The sequence below is a fragment of the Pyxicephalus adspersus genome, chromosome 5, assembly GCF_032062135.1.
Source record: "Pyxicephalus adspersus chromosome 5, UCB_Pads_2.0, whole genome shotgun sequence".
Lineage (NCBI taxonomy): Eukaryota > Metazoa > Chordata > Amphibia > Anura > Pyxicephalidae > Pyxicephalus > Pyxicephalus adspersus.
In genome coordinates, this window is record NC_092862.1 from 98,388,431 (window position 1) to 98,410,721 (window position 22,291).

The window sequence follows — 22,291 nt, forward strand, 5'->3', positions numbered from 1 at the left end:
CAATAAATATACATCCGACAACTGGAAGGTTTACTGAAGGTTTGATGACTAGATGTGGTTGTCAATACATAGGAGCTTCATTGTAAGACACTGCTGCTAAAGCCATGTCCCAGAGTAAAACCGATAGGACATTTGTTCTCTTCCCCTTGGTGCATCCAGGTACAAAGCATCCTGATTGGCTCTGAATGTTGGCACTTTCATTTTTTTAATACATTCAGTTGTAGATTAAATTTTCTTTTTCATATCTGCCTGGAGTACAGCATGAAGTCAGTGCAATGCTACTATTTTAATAAACATCAGAACTTGGGAAAAGAGAATGTTTAAAGATATGTAATGACAGCAGAAAATAAAGGTACAAACCTACCATGGCTAAGCTAGAACTTTATGGAGGATTTTAGCTTGTCATAGGGGTAATGAAATAGTTTCAGTAACTGATTGGACCCCCTTTTACCATAAGCACTGCTGTCATTTTATTTTTTTTTGCTGGTATAATTTCACAGGGTTTTGGGTCAATACTGACACAATAGCATTATCCAGTCGCTGCTGAATGCACATCCATGATGTAAATCTCCTGTTCTACCACATCCCCAAGGAGCACTATTGGAATCTGGAGACTGTGAAGGCCATTTGAGTACAGTGAACTCATTTTCCTGTTCAGGAAATCAGTTTGAGATGATTTAAGTTTAGTGATATGCCGTGTTATTCTAGTGAAATCAAAAGTCATAATGGGTGAACAAAGTCAGCCAAAGTACTAAGGAAGGATATGACATTTAAATGATGCACAGTTGGTATTAGGGTCCAAGGTGTGCCAGGAAAATATCCCCCACACCATAACACCACCAGTCCGAAGAATTGATTTGTGCCAAATTCTTACGCTAATATTCAAATGTTGCAGTATGACCTCGGACATCAACATTAACATCAACATTAACTGACAGGAGTGGTGCTCAGTGTGGTCACCTGCTTCTGTAGCCCATCTGCTTCAAGGTTTGACGTGCCCTGCATTCAGAGATGTTTTCTACATACCCATTTTTTAACAAATGGTTGTGGTACTGTTGCCTTTTTATCAGCTCAAATCAGTCTGGTATTTTTTGCTATATGCAGAGCATTCTCAGTAAGCCCCAGGGATTGTTCTGTATAAAAGTCCCAAACAGATCAGAAGTTTCCAAAATACACCAGTTCTGCTTCCATTGACTTAATTATGATGCATTTGTGGTTGCATTTTAGTTGTTGCTAGAGGACTTATGGCCCATATTTGTATGTGGTGCAGTGAACTGCACTGCAAGCTCAATGCACAGTGCTTATAATACGTACAGTGCTGCACTTGTCAATAAAAAACTGCTTATTAGACTGTATGTCTAAAAGATGGCTTCAATCAATCAAGACTGTCCTCTACCTAGCTAGTCAACCTAGTTTTAGAGGACAGTGTTCTCTATCTATAATATGTGTGTGTAAAATGACTCCATTATTATGGGAAACGATTGCTTGCTCAACAGGCAAGTTCTTGTTCTTCCTGTTGACTTTTCCAGTCTTTTGTCAAAAAAAAGTAAATGGCTACTTACACACGTGCAATAAATGTCGTTGGAAAGGATCTTTCACGATCCTTTTCAACATCAAATGACTGCACGATGCATGAACAAGAGCTGTGCATACAGCACTGTTCTGCTCTATGGAGAGAGGAGGGGAAGAACGATGGAGTGGCAGGCCGCTGCGCTCCCTCCCCTTCACTTGCATTATGATCGGTCGTCGTCCATTTTCTGTGGACCCGCCAGGACGGTCATTCAAACGACGAGCACTGTACACATGCAAGATTTTCGTCTGATATCAGCCCTGACGAGAACCAATGCACATGTGTACGTAGCCTTAAAATGATACATATCCTAAGTCTTAAAATGATACATATCCTAACACTCTCTCTTATGTCTTTAGGTACTCTAAACGTGGCCACCCACATTTCACTTTGGTTCTACATAGTCCTTTCGATTTACTTAGTGTAAAGACCTATCTGAACATTCTATTACATTTATACCCATTCACGTAGGTATTTATTCCTAATTCACAATTAGACTGTAATAGCAGGTTTAGAGCCACTCTAGTGCGATTTCGTGCTGCTCCTGAGGCTAGCATCTTTCCAGCTGTTGGAGAACTTTCACAGCAGTGCTGGTTCAAAAAGAACTGGCATCTGCCCATGTGACATCTTGTAGCTTGTTCCAGCGGTACCGCTCACTGCCACCCCCACTCATTCTCTATGGAGCTGCCGCAGGGAGATAGTACATGTGCATTTCTCTGAGAGGCAGTGGTTCCTGGTGTGAGAAAGCAATAAAATGCAAAATGTAAAAATTTAGCCTATTGAATGTGGTTAGCTTTAGGGACAAGCTTGTATAAGCCTGTCATATGTAGAGATACACAAACACGAGGATGTCTGTACCGCCATCCCTGGTTCTCTAAAAATCACCTCTGTTTCTCTGAAAATCTATATAATATATAAAATACATTTATTAAAACTAAAATTATATAGAAGTAACTGTATAAAAGTGTAAAAGAATAACTGTTTTATGGGCAAAATGTGCTTGTACACTGCAGTTCCCTTCATCTTTCAGTGTTCTGTCCAAAAATAATTTTTAAGCTGGGTGGGTGTAAACTGTTTGTGGGTGGCAGCCCATGCATTGTGACCCAACTTTTCAGTAACCACCCAAAAACAGCCGCATGGTTACTAAAAAGTGCCAGGTGGTGCGCTCGGCTAAAAGGGTCTGGAGGGAACACTGTCTTTGGATTCAGCCAATGATGGTGTCAGACAAGTGTGACCATGTGACACCCAAAGTATCATAACAATATATTCCAATAAACATTTTCCAGCATCTCTGCATTACTATGGAAACCATGCATCTAATCTAAACATATATGGCAGGGAGTGGTGTTGAGAGCCCTTAAAAATGAGCAGTCTAACCATGGTAAATAACTTAGGAGATACCTTGTAACGTAAGAAAATCTGGTTTTCTTTTTGTATAAATAAATACTTTACAGATTAGCCATCATTTTTTGCTGTTGCTGTAGCTTTTTCAGCATTTCTGATCTGAAGAGTTGTAAAAAAAAAAAAACATACTTCCTGACATAAATAAGTTGCCGACAACTTAGAGAGAAAGTAACAGAAAGCTTACATTTCCTGAAAATTGAGTACTAGTTTTTCTCTTGAGTATGGCATCCATATGAGTATGAATGAACTCCAGACTTACCTTTCTTTTTGCACACTTTGTAGATCTTATTCTGTGCTGAAAAAGATAATATCCCTAGCCTTCATTTTTCAGCTATTTGCCTTCTGCCCTGTCAGGGTTGTAATACCTGTGGTAACCATGTGCCTGTACCTACACAAACAACCACAGGGAAGATGTACATACACTGGATGATTGTTTCCCAAGAAAATCAGTTGTGATGCTCTCAATAATCTAGCTTGTGTACAGCTATCATTCAATAACATTCATCAATCCACCTGGTTGAGCAGGCCAGTCTTGACCACTATACTTTCCATTGGAGGAGAGCACAGACAGTGCTCCTCACTCATCCTCTCCCTCCCCTCTCAATAGAACATACCAGTGCTGTGTGTACTGCGCTTGTTCCTTCTCCTGTCACTGGAAACAATCACAAAAAATCATTTTCAGGTACAAAAATCTGACGTTTCTACAAGGCTTATGGCTTTGATTTATTATGCTGTCTGGCAGTGGTTGAGGAGAGCTGACAACAAAGGTCGGGAAAAACTTTGAAAGTTGAACTCAGCATAGAGGGAAGGATGTGTGTAGCAAGTTTAAGGTTTAACTAATGTTTTGTGTTAACACAGGAAAAAGGGTTGTTTCATTTCAGTGAAACAGAGAGATAATAGAATGCTTGCACAAATAATGTACAGCATGCCTGTAGAGTATGTGCTGGTTGCAGGTACAAGAACTATGTATCGCTTCAGAGATAGACAGGGTGACTGCGCTCTTTCCTTATCTCTAAAACAACTGGCAACTGTAAAGCTGCGTACACACTTGCAATTTTTGTCCTTGGAAAGGATCTTTCACGATCCTTTCCAACGACAAGGGGCTGCAAGATGCATGAACGATGCTGTACATACAGCACCGTTCATGCTCTATGGAGAGGGGAGGGGGGAGAGCGACGGAGCGGCACCCTGTGCGCGCTCTCCCCTTCCCTTTCATTACGATCGGCTGTCGTCCATCGTCCGTGGATCTGGCAGGTCGGTCGTCCGGACGATGGACGACACCGACTGTACACACGGAAGATTTTCGCCCGATAATTGGCCGATGCCGATTATCGGGCGATAAAAATCTGCCGTGTGTACGTAGCTTAAGAGCTGGAGAGCAACACTTGCCTCTGATAGTTGCTGGCAGAGACTATCAACTCCTCTGGGCTACTAAGAATGGATCCTTTCAGCCCCTGTAATGATTTCATAGGGACAAAAAAGGGGGATTACATAGGACAGGGTTCAAGCTAACTTTTAAAAAGCACCACAGGTCATTAAGGGCTAATCTACACCAGAACATTTCCTTAAGGCACATTTATGAGCATTATCTATAACGTTACTTGCAACGTTTAAAATAACACGGGTTAACGCTGGAAAACACAGGTAAACGTGGGTTAACACTTCCATTGATTTCAATTGGGAATTTTCCCGCATTTATAAGCACTTAAAAACGTAAACTTGTTTAAAACTGGGGAAAACACGGCATAGACGTTTTCCAGCGTTTTAAGGCAAGCTTTAAATGCTAATAAAAAGGCATGAAGACACATAAAAACGCATATAAACGCAGTAGGAACGTTTACATGAATTTTTAAAAATGTCAGTATAGTGCCAGCCTAAACAGAAAAGAGAGGAAGGTTTAAGATTACTTTTACTTATATCATCCACACAAGTAGGCAGTAAGTTATATGTTGCAAATTGTATACCATTTACCTGTAGACGTTTCTTCTTTTTATTCCTGTATAAAATGCATCATCAGGTTGATTCCTGTGGAATTTCGAAAAATAGAGTCTTTTTTCTCAAAAAATTGTTTTAGTTTCAGTGGTAATTTTGCTACTGCAACATTTTGTCACATTATTCTTTCTTCCACTTTTATTGCATGTTACTTTATAAGCAAACATCTAACCATGCAGTAACACATAGCATTGTAGTGTGAAGTCATTGCTTCTGTATTTAATGTCAATGAAAGGCTTGTTTTAGAAAAGCACTGATTGAACAGCTTTTTTTGTTTTTATTGAAACAATGGAAATGATTGCAATATTTTGGACAACATTACAGGGGTAATAGTATTATTATTAGTCTAGAGCAGTGTTTTTCAACCTTTTTTCAGCCAAGGCACTTTTTTTACATTGAAAAAATCCTGTGGCACACCACAAATCAAAAATGTTACAAAATGACACGCTCTAGCTAATTTTCTTGTCTCTAAGAATAAACAAGGCAATTAAGCTACCTACTGCCACCCACTGACATGGAAGAGTATTACATTACCCTGCCAGTCACTACAGCACAGACACTCGACAATGATAATTGGATATTCTCCCATGGTACACCTAAAAATCTCTCACGGCACACTAGTGTGCCGCGGCACAGTGGTTGAAAATCACTGGTCTAGAGAGAGGATTACACCTTCCAAGCCCATTAGTAAGAATATAAAGTTAAAGAAAGAGAAAAAGAGGCTTTTTGTGGCACAGAAAATTGAGTGCATTGATAAACAGAAACAATGTTTATAATGGAGCTACATATTAACATAGTTCTCCTATGCTAACTGTGCTAGACATAGTTCTTCTATGCAATACAGAACATTATATTGGCAAATAAAATGTCTTGCCTCAGTATCCGACACGTTTCGCCTAAATAGGCTTACTCAGGGGATTATGGAGACATATACAGGTTGAACTGATTAACAAAAGTATATACAAGACTAGTGTTAGTACAAATATTATTGAGATCCTAATAACATATAGATTAACCCCATCAAAAGCATATTCATATTAAGGATATTTTCTATACATGATTGAGTCTTAAATAAGTAGGAAAGTGTACATGAACATCATAAGTGATACAAAAGAGTCCGTGTTACCAACAAGTAATAATATATCTAATGTGGGAGAAAACTAAAATATGAAGTGATAGAGTGCTAGATTAGGTTCAGAGGTGAACCTACAAGGGCTGTTTGACTAGTAGTGAGCCTAACATATAAATAATTTACAATTTAAAAATTGTATGTCGGTGGTTTTTTTTTTGGATGGAGAAAATCGAGCACAGAGCGGTCATCAAATTCCTTCACTTAAAGGGCCTAAACACTAAGGAAATCCATAAAGAGATGCAAGAAGTATTAAAAGATGATTCTCCTTCTTATTCCACTGTCAAAAGATGTGTTGTCGAGATCAAACAAGGTTGAAAAAGCCTTTGTGATAAAGAAAGGTCTGGAGCACCCAAAGTTGTCACAACCCAGGAAATGATTGACAGAATTCACAATAATGTCCTCTAAGACAGAAGACTGACCACTAGAAGCATTGCGAGTTTGGGGATTTCAAATGAAAGAGTTTACTACATTTTTACTGAAGAACTTGGAATGAGGAAACATTCATAAGGATGGATTCTGAAACTTCTGACTCCTGACCAAAAGAGAGAATGGGTGAGATGGTCCAAAGTCTTTCTTGAGCATTTTAACAAAAATGAGCAGCAATTTCTTGAAAAATGCATAACAATGGATGACACTTGGACCCATCACTTTGATCCAGAGACAAAACAGCAACAATTGAAACACAAGGGTTCTCCTACCCCAAAGAAGGCAAGGATCACAAAGTCCTCAATGAAGATCATGGCCTCTGTCTTCTGGGATATTCATGTCCTGTAGTGATGATTGACTTTCTTGAAAAGGGTCAAACAATCACGGGGACTATTTATTCCACATTAATAAGAAAGTTAAAGGAGAAATTGAAGGTGAAAAGATGGGGAAAGTTGACAAAAGGCATTATGTTTCATCAGGACAATGCGCCAGCACACAAGTCAGCTGTTGCAATGGCCACAATTCATGAATGCGGCTTTGAATTGTTAGAACACCCACCTTATTCACCAGATCTGGCTCCATCAGACTATTATGTATTTGGAATGTTAAATAAATACCTAAAAGGGAAGAAATTTGACACTGATTAAGATGTCATCAAGCCTGTTGAGGACTTCCTTGAGGGCCAAGATGTTGAGTTCTATAAAAAGGGTAAAAAAGGCCTTAAAAGAAAGATCTGAAAGGTGCATTCTGCCTTATGGGGATTATATTGAAAATGTATAGAAAATAAATGTCCTAGCTTTTGTCTTTATGGTTGAGGCTCATTACTTGTCAAACAGCCCTTGTACTTTGTCAATAGCCATTGTGTTAAAGTGTTAAGTTGAGAACATATGTTAGCGTCCACTATGGGGTATTGGAGTCCATCCAAGTAGTTTACTAAATGAGAAAAATATAGTTAAACAGTCAGTATCTTAAGAGCTACTAGTTGAAGGAGGACTAAATATGAATAGCCCTTTTCTCACAGAAAAGTGTCCAGGACAAAGATAACAAGATAGGATTCTGTGTGAAATAGGTATAAGTAAATGTTTTAATTAGTTAGGGTTAGATATAATACAAAGAAAAAACTTGATTAAAATAAAAGACTTGATAAGATAATGTTGTGGGGAATGAATATGGTGCTGAGTGTCAATTTATGCACCACTGGATGATAGTACATAGGATGGAGTAGAGTCCATATCCAGAGTAAGATAATACTATCTATTCCCTATGTTAATATGTAGCACCATTATAAACATTGTTTCTGTTTATCAATACACTCAATTTTCTGTGCCACAAAAAGCTTCTTTTAAGCTAGGTACACACTTGCACTAATTATCGTTAGACAACAAACAACTAACGATTATGCATGATTAGTTTGAATGATCGTATTGTGCACAATCCTGTACAAGAAGACCAGGTAAAAATGTTGGCTCCCACAATGGAGTGGCTGCTAACATTTTCCTACTAGTTTAGGTTTTAATAAGAGTTTTTCTGAAAATATCCACAGGTAGGAACTTTTTTAGCATTTAGTGAAAACATCATTTTGTGTAAAGCTCCCACCTTTTTACAAGTAGTAGTTTTACTAATTGTTACAATAAGAGACCCAGAGCAGAGCAGAGAATGTCTGTGACCTGAGTGACATCTAGTGGATGGTTTAGAAAATGCACTTTTATCAAAATTTTTGTAAAACATTACCATAGTAATGTTCCTGATAGTTTAGCAGAGTTTATCAAAGGGGGAAAAAAGATTAAAAAAAAACACTGTACTTTGTGCATCCACATCCTATCTTGTGAGTGCCGTAATAAAGTGGATCTCTCTTCTGATCACAATCATCTCTTCTAGTGCTATAACACAAAAACTGATCAGGTTTTCCATATTTGATTTGTTTATACCAGGGTTAGGAAATAACAGATGGTTTTAAATGTACCATTGTAGTTCACATTGATGGTCATTATATTACAAAGAAGCCTTTGGTTTTTTTGTTTTTGGTTTTTTTTTTAGCAACAGTGGAGTCACCCTTTAAAAAGATTGCACTTTACGTTTTGAACTTGTGTAGCACCTATGCAAATATACATCATTTACATTAAGGTAAACTATTTAAAAACTTTGTGCTTTGTTTTTTTTACAAATTGTGTAACAAATGACAGTTTAAGTTTATATCGCCAATGATTTTGCATTGTAAGCAGTTTTACTGGTGAAAACTGACATTTGGGGTTGGTTTACTAAAGCATTGTGGTTTGGTAAATAAATGAAGTGACTTATCATCTTGCAAGGAATAATTTATATACATTAGTGAATGCAGGGAAAAATACTTTGCAAAGAACACACAACCATGTGCAAGGAAATGTAAAAAAAACAAAAAAACAAACATATAAAACAAAACGCCGAGCCTCTTGTTTCCACATTTTGAGTCATTAACCCAGAACAAGCATGTAGATTGTTGAAAGAAATTCTGACTTTACTCTCACTTTCTTGATATGGACATTTGCTGTCTATCATTGACATAGAAAGTACTAAAACCAGGATGTCAGCATAAAGGCCAGAAAGTATTTTAGGATGAAAGTAAAGGAAATGGCTGCTCTATGTTTCTAAAAGGAAAGCTTTAAATTATGAAGGAGCCCTGGATGTAGTAATAACTCTTGAAATGCTGGATATTATAGAGAAAATTAAAAGTAGAAAAGAAAATTTAGTTTCATTTTAAGGGATGCATCCTTATAAAAAGCATGTCAATACAATTAGTGTGTTACATAGCACTTCCCACTAGATGGCAGACTGTTCCAACAAAAGAAAAGGTTTAACACTTCACAAAATTAAAAAAATATAATTCAGTAATTATATACAGTAAATCGTAAAAATCAAAAACCCTGAAAATGGACTGTATGGCAAGAATAGATTTCTAAAACAAAGAATAAAATGTAATAAAAACCAAGACATCATAATCAATCTAAAACTGTGATTATTTACCCCTTTCGTTTATCAATATAATTTATTGTATAATTCAGGCAAATGTGTTGTTCTAGCAAACAGTAAACAAAGCCTTAAAAACTGTGGCTTTATGTGTTTTTAGGTATATTATTACTGTAATTTTGTTAGACAGATTTTATTTCTATTCAGGGCAAATATATAGGATAAGGTTGGAGCTAATTTAAAAGTGGACTGAATTTTCTCTTTTTTCACTCATCCATGTATAGCAATCAATTTTAACTCCCTGACACCTTGGCAAGGCCAATGAATGATATTCTATCCTATCCTATGAGTCCTATCCTATTTGTACTAAACTATGGAGCTGCAAATTTTTGATACAGTGATAATTAATGTGTTTTATTTCTAATGTAAAAACATGTAAAGAATATATCATGTACATTGCTTTACAAATAAAATTAAGGGCTTTGATTTGCTGTTTTATTTACCCATTTACATTTTTTTTTACATATTTTTTGACACCAAAAACTATAACTCATTGTGGCCATGGGGTAGCCAGCAGTTGCATACATACCATGTAAAATCTATTTGAATTACAGGATTACAGGGTATAAACTAGGGAAATTCTTAATTGGAGCTTTAAAATTGATTATACATGAAAATCATATGAAAAGTCTGTAAATATTGTACCATATACACAATTAGTAAAATAAAGTACCAGAAGTGCTTTGATTTTATTGAGATATTCTTTGCATTTTACCTACTTTTGTATAGCCTCCAGTTATGCAGAGAAAGCATACATCCTAATTGCTACCTCTTTTACAAATTTGAGATCATGTATTACATGCCCATCATTGGCTGGAGCCATGCAAAGTGCAGGCAGTGGGTGAGAGCAGAAATATTTATACAGAATATAATATTAGAATATGATTTGGGGATCTGTTATCCGTAGACAAAAGGGGAATATGGAATACACATATGTATGTATAAATACATCTGACGTTGGATACATTTTTTGTAGGTTTAGTCTTGGTAACTACAAAACCACTAATAATATTCCAGCTATGTTAGGAATGTTTGGGATAGTAGCAAAGGCATTTTCCGAGGAGCCATTGTATTACAAATAAACTAAAGCTAAATCTTGCTTTTGGACCATGGAACTGTTTCATGAAAACTGGAGAAAAGAAAAAGAGTGCAGTTTTAGTTAGTTGTTTCCAAAGGACAAAATCTAGGTTTCAGGAATTCTGCTCGGTCATTGTGAGCAACAAGTCTGGTATGTCTAGATTATATAAACCAATCTCTCTGCATTTCCAACTTTTCATTAAACAGGATGATTACAAGACCATTCAAATAAAACTAAGGATATTGGAACATAGAAGGTAAAACCAGTTTATGTGTTACACATTATAGTTTATTTAAAATATTTTTTATGAAAAACAAAACTGAAAAAATATTTACATCCTTTTAATTTGATTTTTCCAAATATACAAATACTTAGCATACATACCAGCTAACACTATATCTATCGATACAAAATAACTTTATCCTTTTTTGTCATACAAGAAGTATTTACTTAAATGTGAACCACAATAATTCATAAACAATTCTGTTTTTTTACAGGATTATAACATGCAGAAACTGATGTATAATTGAGTTTTGAAGAACATGCAAGCTATGAAGTCCAGTGGTATTGTGTTAAAGTTATATTCACTTTCATTCACTTTTCACTTTCAGAAGGACCCAGTCCTGAAAATGGACTGGCAAATATTTTTACATGATAAAGCAGAGAACAATGAGCAGCATTCACCAACCCACGAAAACTAAGGAAATACACTGGTATAATAGAAATATTGTGCTAAAAGAAAACCTTTAATTTGTTCAGGCACATTGGAGCCTGTAACATGTGAGAAAAAAAATCAGAAGTTGGGTTGAAAAAAAATGATTATAACATTTCGTGAAAGCCATACATGATCTTGGGAAAAGTCAGCTAAATGTACCCCTGTACCCTACTGCCTCCCATCCCTGACATGTTGCTTTACTAACCAACAGGGAGGTTTAGGAAGTGTTAGGGGGTGAGGCCAACCTTGTCTATAACAGGAAAAAAGGAGATATATATATTCTGATAGCTGTATCTGTACTACACATTTTATCTGTGCTGTCCTTGAATGTAACCTCTGTGTATGTATTTGTAATCATTTGTTCAGTTTGTGTTGCTCAGTTTGGTTACAGATTCATTTTAGTCAGGATTTGTACATTGTAGCACAAAAATCATCTGCATATTTAGTTACAATAGATTTGTGTGCTTTGAATGCCAAGTATTATCCAAGTAAAAAAGGAAAAAAAAAGATAAAGTCCAGGTTAATCTACCTGGGTGTAGTTATGTGTACATATATACCTGCTCATGTGATGACATTGTGGGGAGCACCGCAAAAAAAAAAAAAAAAAAAAAAACATAGATGAGGCTTTATGTACTTTTAATAGGTTTATTCCTCAGTTTCTATATTTTGTAGAAAGCAGATAGGTGGCCGTGGATGTTAATTTAAACAGCATTTCTTGTGTTGTACTAAGGAAAGGGGAAGTTTGCTACTTTCTCAAAGCCCAAATAAAGTGTCACGCCTTTTGTTTGTTTATGATTGCTTTTTTGGTATGAATTATTTCAAATATCCTTTTTTCTCTTTTAGCTCTCATACTGCAGTGCTTTGTGCTAGCATTGAAGAGTAATAGCCACACCCTTCAGTATTAGCTTCCTCGCACAAATTGACCTTTCAAAGATGCTGTGTTTGACAAAGTCTGTTAGAATATAGATTGCAGGGGATCTATATTACTAAAACCTACTACTAAAACTTTATTTTGATTTTTTTAACCAATTTTTTCTCTAAAAAGCAAGACAAGTGCATTACATAATTGTAAAACATGGACTGGTAAAGAAAAAGGTTTAGCATGTTGTCACAAGTGGTTATTGACTTTACAGTCATACTTGAACATAAGGCATGGCTGGTAATAGCAATGTAGAAGTAAGATCAGAAAAATAGTGGTTGTTATTACAAGCTTATCTGACTGGGTATCTTTTTCTGTGATTTCAATTGGTCTTAATGCTTGATACTTAATATACTCACCCTATTCCACCAATCTTTGTTTGACAGCTTATTATAGAGCTGCCCTAAGCATTTATGAATAACTCACAGGTAGGTAAGTGACTTCTAATAGCAGTGCAAACAAGCCAGGCAGGCTGCAGTGACAGATGAAATGGCAGCATATACACAGTGCTTTAGTTCTCATAAGTGCAGCTCTCACTTTAAACAAGGAATAATCTAACCATGCAACCATCCAACCATGGTTGCCTCTCGCACTACTGTCCTGTAAAATAAAGAAACATTGTGTTTTAACACAGATGACAATACTCAGGGGCAAAGGTAAGATAACTGTGTGTGTAATAAGGTTGGAAGACTGTTGGTGGACTCCGGTATGTTTTGTACTGTATGTTATGCTAGACCTGTGTTTCTTGATTTCCATAACATGGGGAAACCTTGAAATAACTTCCATGTCTTCTGGAACCCCCTTCTATAAATACTAAATCCACACTCCACAGTATATTAGTTTAGTGGTCAGTGGGAAAAATGTCCCTCTTACAGATAGGCAAAAAGATTGTTGGTGTCACTTAAAGTGACCTGAGAGGTACAAATTTTTCATTGGGCAAGGAACTCTAGCGATCTCTGGAGGATTCCTAGTTAAGAAACATTGTGCTAGACTGTAATTCTGCTTTAACATAGCTTTATGCAATGCAACTATGCACCATATTACAAGCGTTTTCCATCTACAGACTGATGCAGAAATACATCAATTGTCATTGCACAAAGCAAACAAACCATAATATGAAAGCTTATATCCCTTGCACGTTTTTGTATTAATACCATGTTTAGACAGCTGACATTTTTTCAGCACTGACCTCCTAGACATCAGGCCGCCTCTACAGAAAACCACAACAAGAAGACTCCACTGTATGGATTCAGTCTTTATGAAACAATTTTTTTTTTACTGACAAAATAAAGATCCTCCCATGTAGTTAAAGCCACTGTTTGACAGCAAATTTCACTCGACTTTTACATTATTATTCAAATAATTTAACCCACCCACATTGCCACTATTGCTTAACTGCTATATAGGGATAAATTGTTTGCTTAAAAAGTTCATTTTGCCATAGCTCTTATTCCAAATATAAACAGATATGGTTCTTCGCTGTCAATGATTTGAAAATGTTAAAGAATACATATTGAATGTGGTGTTTTCTTCATGCAGCTGTTGTTCATGTCATGGCTTGAGCTCCAGAAGGAAAACACAGATGCTTTCATAGAACAGCTGGAAGAACACCACACTGTATACAGTTATATATGTTCATGCTTTTTAAAGAAAAAGGGACAGGCAGAGGTTTAGGTACAGGTCTTGCTTTAGTCTCTATAAATAAAGTGTGACCTATATGTAGGAAGCTTTCAATAACATCTATAAGGGGATCTTATGGAAACACTGCTGGTAAACCAGGGGTCCCCAAACACAGACCATGAGCTGTGCTGACTTGGGCCATGGTTGTCCTTGTCATGTGCAGTCTGCACTGTGACAGGAAGGACCTCTGTCCTCTATCTTGTCATTTTGTTATGCCAGTCACGTCAATTGGCATGATATTACAGGAGAGATGAGCCAGTTTATGTAAAATGACAAGAGAGATCACAGATTATTTCTGTCACTCCCCTGACCAGTTTCAAGGAATGCTCCTTTTGCCTGGTCTATGCAAAAAGGTTGGGGACTGCTTTGTTAAAGGACTTACAGGATATACCCTCATTCTCTTGGATGAGAGTTTCCCATGTAGTGATATGTGTACTCTTGAAGGCATAGTTCAAGGAGTACTTTAGCCAATGGAGTTACCAGAATCAACTTTTAGCAAATAAATCCTAGTAAATATTTCATTGTTAAGGGAATTGTTGGAAAACCATTGTAAGCAATATATAGTTCACATTGCAGGGCCCATCATATAAGACAAGGATTATTTGGTAAATACTGTCATTTTATATCTATAGGCAGATTAGAACCAGCAGAAGTAAATCAGATTCTTTGTACTTTATTCTAAATGACCAGACCTTAATCAGCTCAGAATTCTAATGTTTAATTATTAAATGTATTCAGTAATAGTACTGTAAACGTGATATTTGATTGCATCATCTAAGTATATATTTGATTAGTTTTCTTATTTATTTTCAGGTTATAACAAAACAATCAGGAAAATAGGTTACCTGGTTGATTGTTGGCTACTGTATCTCCCTGCATTTCCATGATAGCAGGTTCGTGGCTAACTTTTTTTACAGTGAATTTTTAACTATTTTAACTGCTCACCTGCATAACACAGCCATGAGTGTCTCAGAGGGAACCACATTTAAAAAAAATAAAGATATGTAATGCATACAATGCATTAAATACAATATACCACAAAGCTTAAGTAAAGTATAGAACCTTTGTGCATTGGCCATATAATTGACCAAATCATTCTACAATACCAAAACTTCATTTAATTGAAGTTTGCTGGTATTTGAAAGAGTGCCAAAGTAAAACAGAGAAACTTATACCTGCAATTTTGGAATAAATTATTTGTTGAAGAACATAACTGCAGCCTAAAAATATTTTTACAAACTAGTTATTCACAAATCATGTCCCTTTTTATGACTTTCAGTCTACATAAAAAAAAGTCCAGCACTAAATGTTCCAGTATATGGGGGAAGTATTCAGCCTGCCCCAAAGCGAAACTAAAGTTCTTTTACAAATGCCTGATCATGCAGGTCATTATTGCAGAAAGGGACAGGTGATGTCCCTTCTGCAATAATCTGTCTTAACTGCCGGAAAACTCTGGATTTCTGGCGATATGGCTGAGCTGCGCAATTGAGGTATCAACTCTGGTTGCCAGGGAAACCCAGCAATCACTGCGTTCCTTGCGTGTGCCTGGGATAAATGAATGTCATCCTGGCATGGCCAATTAAGATGACTATAGATTGTCTCTGGGAGGAAGAAGAGAAGAAAGATGACAAGGCTCTGCAATTGAACTTGGATAGAGTCATAGAGGTTTACATCTGCTTAAACTTTTTTGTAAAAGACATGCCTCTGGTGATACCTATCACAGTCTGTGTCATGTCAGGAAATTTAAAGCTCTCAACTGGCTGGTGTTATAGCAACTTTGGATCTAAATAGGGCGGCACAATCATTACCTGTAAAGGATAGAAGAATTTAGTTCTGCTTAATGGGTAAAACAGTCCTGTGTAAGTAGTGGAAACATTTTCAGTTATTATGAAAACCTATTTAAAGCAAACCATAATAAAAAGTGAAAAGATGGATAAATAGTGACATAATTCATGAGTATAGTAAAAATATGTTTTATGCTTTCTCTTGAAAAACACAGCACTGCGCCTTTGGAATTGCATATAAGATGAATAAAGAGTTTTTGAGTGGCTCATAAGTATATATAGCATCAAATAGACAAATGTACAAACCACATTACACAAACATAGTGAGGTATAAGTAAAGTACAGGTAAATCCATGCAGAATACAACTGACAGCTAAACTAAAGTGGGTTTGCTGTCTTGCTTACATTTTAAAGATAACTGACTAATATGGAGACAGGCAAAATGGTGTTAACTGCTGTGTTTTTTAACTATAAATTGGGAAACTACGACATAAACATAAAATATTTTAATTGGAAAATGTAGGTAGATCTAGCGCAATGAGACATTTAAAAATAAAAGTTCTTTTTAACATCAAATATACATTCACATATCCATTCGTAAAAATACAAATTGATTAAAACAAAAAAACACTTACTGTAACATTAAGATAATGCTTTATAATAACACCCTTTGTAACTAAAATTTGATTGATAATCAATCAAAACATTTTTAATGAACACCAATCGACTTATTTAACAGAGAATGCAATGAACAACATGCTAAATGCAACATAGAGTAGCTAGTGATGAGCGTTAGGCATTTACTGTTTGATTACATGATTCATTCCCAATAATTGCCCAGGATACTGTACTTTGCACAAAGCACTTTGCTCCTTGCACTGTTTTGAAAGCCTGATAAATGTTTAAGATAAGACAAGCTCCTGTATCCATGTTTAACACCATTCATGCACTGCTCCAATTAACAAAATATGCCATAGTGGTATTGCAAAAGACAGGGAGATAACCAACATAGTAACTGGCCCATTGGATAATATGTAAAGATTTGATAATGACAGATACCATATCCAAAAATAGGAATGTTAAGAAGATAGCTAAAATAAAAAAATGCATTATGTGGGTAAAATGATAACATGTAGATTGACATGACAATGGAGAAGGCTGTGGATCATCTAAAGGAAACCCCTGTTCAAACATAACTGTGCCTTTCCATTCTCCCTCCAGCCTAATGCCTGCATAGTATAACTAACATCAAGGAGTATGATCAACAAGGTAATGTCTTACAAGACAGAGCACATATATGGTGGATACTATACCACATGAATGTACAATCATTTGTTATTGTAGAGAGTTAGCCCAATTCACCTTTGGAAGATGGTATGATGAGACTCTTTTCTTCCTTATGTGTTTTAATGTGCTCAAAATCAACATAAAAAAGGCAAAGCAGCTTTGGGTAATTCAGAAAAAGTTTGAAGCATCCCTGGAATGACTCACTAGCAAATCAAAGCAACTTTGGAAAAGGTTAAAAACCTATGCAAGAATACTACCTTTGAGCTTGATCCCAATAAAAGGTTAGATGGCTAAATAAAAGCCTGTGGTGTATTCTTAGTAAATAGTGACAGCTGATACCCTGCCTCAAGAGCTTTATTCTTTTCCTATTTCTTTTCTACATATAGTTGATTTTTTATTTCCATTTATATTTCTTTAAAAAGATCATCAGTATTCACTGCAGGTGGTAATATACAGATGTACTAAAACTGCAGTACATCATATTCCTCAGTTTGTAATTTCTTAGCTGGCAATGATCACACAGCATTACATAGGTTACTTTTGACTAATTTACAGTACCAGGCATGAGTTTACGAAATGCTAGCTAGTAGTAGTTAGTCACTTTCCACTGGACTTGTTTTTGTAATGTTGGGGACGTTTCACAGCTTTGCCACTTTACCAGCTCTACCAGCATAGGAAGATACACTAAATGCTATCTGCTCTTGGAACTTTAAAACTTACTTTAGATTAAATTGATTTTTTGTTTGCATAGAACATTTAGGGTGATTTTTGGAACTTGAAGAAAATAAATACCATTTCTCATCCAATAAATATTTTCTTTTTTTTACATACACATAGTAATTATGTCTCCAGGTCCACCCATCTAACCTTATATGTATGTATGCATGATATAAATATATGTATGGTAATGCTGTGTTTTGCTTGTGTTTATATTTATGCACAAATTTACATTCTAAATACTCAAATATATACATGTCATCCAATGAACCAGTCTGAAAACAGATATATGAAATGTCACAGGAAAATACCCATCAATCACCAAATAAAATTTTAAGACTTAATGTAGTGCTAACTTCTTTTGCTGATACAAGACAGTTGAGGATAATCCTTAGCTTTACTTTAAACTTTAGTGAAGATCTCATGCTATAATTACAGCATATTATATATCTACTTACTTAGAAATATCCACAATACCGCTCAACTTGGACAAACACACAAAAAGACAAAAATGTGCAAGAATATCTATACAATATAAAAAAAAACCCACAGGAATTAAAAAAAAACTATTTGACACAAATTAAAAAAAAATCTTGCAGAACATTTCTATATATAAAAGTATTAAAGGTTTATCTTTGAACCACTGAAGAGAAATGCCAGTTTTGGTCAATACAGACTCAACTGTGCAATATTTTTTTAAAGTTCACTTGTAGTGTTGTAAGCTTACACTTATTAAACTAGGGTCCGTTGTTCCCAAGTGTTTCTTAAAAACCCAACTGTGTCCCAATAGGCAGAATGTTAGGAATGCTACCACCAACTTGTGGTCATGCTGAAGCTTCAATATAGTCACTCTTTGCAGCCAGTGGAAAATATTCAGGATTTTCGGCAGCAGGAATCTTAAAAATTCCATTGATTTTGGTTTCTTTTGGGAAAAAGTCTTGTTGGTAGTCAGGGTTGTCCAGACTTATTTGCTGGTTTATTTTTTGATCCCAGATGGATGGGTAGTCATTTTCTGGTTGAGTAATGAGCATCTGGCCTGAGTTCAGGTATTCTGGATTTATTACACTCTTTCCATTGGAATTCTGATAATTTCCATTCATAGGAGGCCTAATATTCCCAGTTAAAGCCAAATTGAGATAAACTGGATTTGCTACTGTTGAGGTTTCTGACTTTGGATTCATCTGATTGACGTATTCTGAAATATAGAAGTGTATCATTATAACCCACAATTTAAATAAATAAATGGTCAAACATCTTCAAGGTGCATTTATATGAGAATTATAACAATTTCAACATATCGACTATAGGCAAAACAACTGGGTTGACTTTTATGCCCCCTGCCTAGCTGCACAATCTTAACTTTCCTTTACTACCCTAGCACTCTATTTAGCACTCAGAGTCAAGCAAATAAAATCAGTCCAGTAGAAGCATACGCAGAGTTTAGAACTTAGCACCCCTGGGTGACAGTGATGGACAAACAGTCAAGCACCACTTTGTAACATAGGATAAGTCACATTTTCTTCCAGCAGAGGAGAGGTGATACACTGCAGAGGGTATTTAAACAAAGCTAATGATATGCCCTTCCAAGACAAATCACATGTTTTTTTTAAGATACATTAATAACTAAACTGCCCTGTTTAAAAAACCTGTAGAAAAAAAACATAAGCAAAAATAGAATTGTTGATTATATTGACCAATCATGTTTCTTGTTTTGTTTTTCCTATACAATTTCAGAGAAAACCTGACTTGCCAACTATGAACAATATGTCTCCCATTTTCTTTTCTTTGATTATTATAAATAGGCCTCCAAAAGTTTTTTATTACTGCAATAACATTTATGGGTACATAATTAAAGTCATAGGAGAGTATGGGAATAGATCATGTGAAACAATGTCCCATCCAAAATAAATTTAAAAACCTACTGCCACTGTCAGGTAGGAAAAATCCTCTTTTATCACAGTTAGAGACTATGCTAGAGATTTCTTCACTTCTTGTCCAGTAAAACTTTTTCCTCAGAACATTGGGCCTGATTTAATAAAGCTCTCAAAGGCTGGAAAAAATTTACTTTCAACAGTGAAGCTGGGTGATCCAGAGAACCTGTAACGGGTTTTTAAAAGTCATTCGCTATTTGTTAGCAAATGTTTTCAATCCTTGACCAGATCCACTCTAGGTTTGCTGGATCACCCAGGTTCACTGCTGAAAGTGTATCCTCTCCAGCCTTAGAGAGCTTTAATAAATCAAGCCCATTAAGTGAGGGAAAACTGCACTTTTACTGGAAATTCTAATTTTTCACCGTTCTATACAGTTCTAAAAATGTTTGGGTGTAGGTACATGTTAATATAATTACCAACCTGGCGCAGGATGGAACTCCTCATCAATGCTGTCATCCAAAACCACAGTTGGGTCTGTGCTGTATCTTTGAATAAAGCTGTTTTCTCTGGCAGGTGGTCCCTGTTGAGAATTGGATAAGAACATTTTAATAAAAGGTTAATTTTTTTAATAAAACTGTCTAGCTAGCCATTTTCTTAAATTTAAAGTCAGTCCTGTGACACCAATAATTTCTGTAATAATTTGGACAACACTTCAGTGTCATCACACTGGTAGTTCAGTAGGTGACAAGAGTATGAATAAATATTACCATCAACTTGGCTATGCAGTGTAGAAGAGATGCACAATTTAAGGCTGGATCAATAGAAATACAAAAACCTTGAAATGTAGCTGATTATTTAGCTGGTTGCCAAACATTGTGCTAAAGCCAAATTAGGAATGTGTAATAATTCTTAGAGAAATTAATAGGAATTCCACTGCTCATGTGCTGTCTGGCTGGGAGACAGGGAAGAGGTAAAAAATGCATGGCCATGTAAGTTTAGGATTTTGTGGTGCTTTTAGGGAAAGATGGAAAATATTTAAAGGATAACTTCTAAGTACAAGTATTCATTAAAGCAAACCTATACTTGAAGTGTGCAGGCCAGAGTTTTCACTTTGGAATTCGGATTGTTATTATTCCCCTGGTGGGCAAGAAAGGTATCTAAAAGTATATATGGCATACATTTGTTTTCTGAGTTCAGTTGACTCTTTCTAGCATAAGCACCAATACATTTTAATATAAAGCTTGTAATGCTGTGCTAAGTAAAAAAAAAAATGAGTGTCTTAAAATAGATATACATAATTAAGTATGGTTTTCTGGTAAAATCTGTGTTACTGCAACATATCACATCAGACAAACATTAACATGGTAATAGAGTTGCTAACAGAAAAAAGGGGAACGCATGCCCCACTTTAAAGAGAGAAATAAAAAAAGAGATCTCCACAACGAGGCATAGCCGAAAAAGTTTGAACTTTTTTCTTTTACTAAAAAAGTTTTGGCTTTACAAATGCATTGATAGCCTTATATAGTAATTACTGTATCCTACTAGAGTTTGTGCTAGGGTATAGTCCATATAAATAATATTTACATTTTTAGTTTATTGCAAGTACATGCAATATGTAAATAAGTGTTTAATCATTCATACAAACTTACCCCATTTCGAGTGATGCATACATTAGGTGAATTGTTGCTAGTAGTAGAACTCTATAAGGTAATACAAAATGGATATCAGTTAATCATTTTCAAAATGAAAAAAGGATTAAAAAAAATACATACATTTACAAAAAGAACAACTGTAAGTATACCATGGTGCTCAGTAGTGGAGTTCGTGATGTTGACGGACTATTAAAGAATCCTTGATGTGGGATTAGATATTCTTCAGCATCCACAATATCTCCCATGTCATCCTCTAATGCTCGATGAAACTTAGATTCCACAGGGCTGGGTAAATGCATTCTATCATCTCCCTGTCAAAAAAACATACAATGCTATTTACGCGTTGCAAACTATAAAGGACAAATATAGCAAGTCCAAACAAGTTAATTTAATAATTTTCCCTGTATATGTATTGTCTACAAAATGTTTTTGATTATCAGTACCAATAGTCTTATAAAGTACCCCATTATTCTAAGCCAGGTAAAGACCAGCAGAACAGGTAAATGCTGTGTGTAATAGATGTGATCCCAGCAGAGCAATTTCCTCAAACTTCCGATGGGTCCGCGAAATTTCGGCGAACTGATTTCCTGAACCCATCGGAAGTTCAAGGAATCAGTACAGGAGGATTTCCAGGGCTGCATTCATTCATGCAGCCCTGGGAATCCTCCTGTGTGCAATCCCCAGGCACTAGAAGGTAATTAACCTCTAGTTTCCTTTCTCCAGCCAATAAGAGAGCACTGGAGGTTTTGAATGGGGAGACTTGTCCCCATTTAACCTCTAGTGCCGGGGATTGCACACTGGCTGCATTGGCTGCATTCATTGATCACCACAGCCCACGATTTTTTTAAATTTAAAACTCGATCTCGTTTGGCTAATTTACACCCGCCGTTCTTGCTTACAATTTTGGTAAGTGAGAACAGCCGAATTTGCAGCAAGATCGAGTTTTAAAAATTTGCTCACTCATCACTAGTTGTAAACTTGCAGACTTCAGTGGTGGAAATAGCAGTAAAGGAACTGTTCATACACAATTGCAATTGCCTACCCTCCTAACCACTTTATTT

General features: G+C 35.9%; 1 protein-coding gene across 1 annotated transcript in view; it reads right to left on the reverse strand.

Annotated features, from left to right (window-relative positions):
* Window positions 1-10,930: 10,930 nt before the first annotated feature.
* The window catches only part of EGFR (epidermal growth factor receptor), a 148,496-nt gene continuing 137,135 nt past the window's right edge, over window positions 10,931-22,291 (reverse strand). The window contains exons 25-28 of the mRNA XM_072412248.1: window positions 21,380-21,541; window positions 21,228-21,278; window positions 20,059-20,158; window positions 10,931-18,902 (exon numbers count right to left, since the gene is read on the reverse strand). Of these exons, the coding sequence (XP_072268349.1) occupies window positions 18,532-18,902; window positions 20,059-20,158; window positions 21,228-21,278; window positions 21,380-21,541 (684 nt within the window). The 3' untranslated portion in view covers window positions 10,931-18,531. The remainder of the gene's footprint in view (window positions 18,903-20,058; window positions 20,159-21,227; window positions 21,279-21,379; window positions 21,542-22,291) is intronic.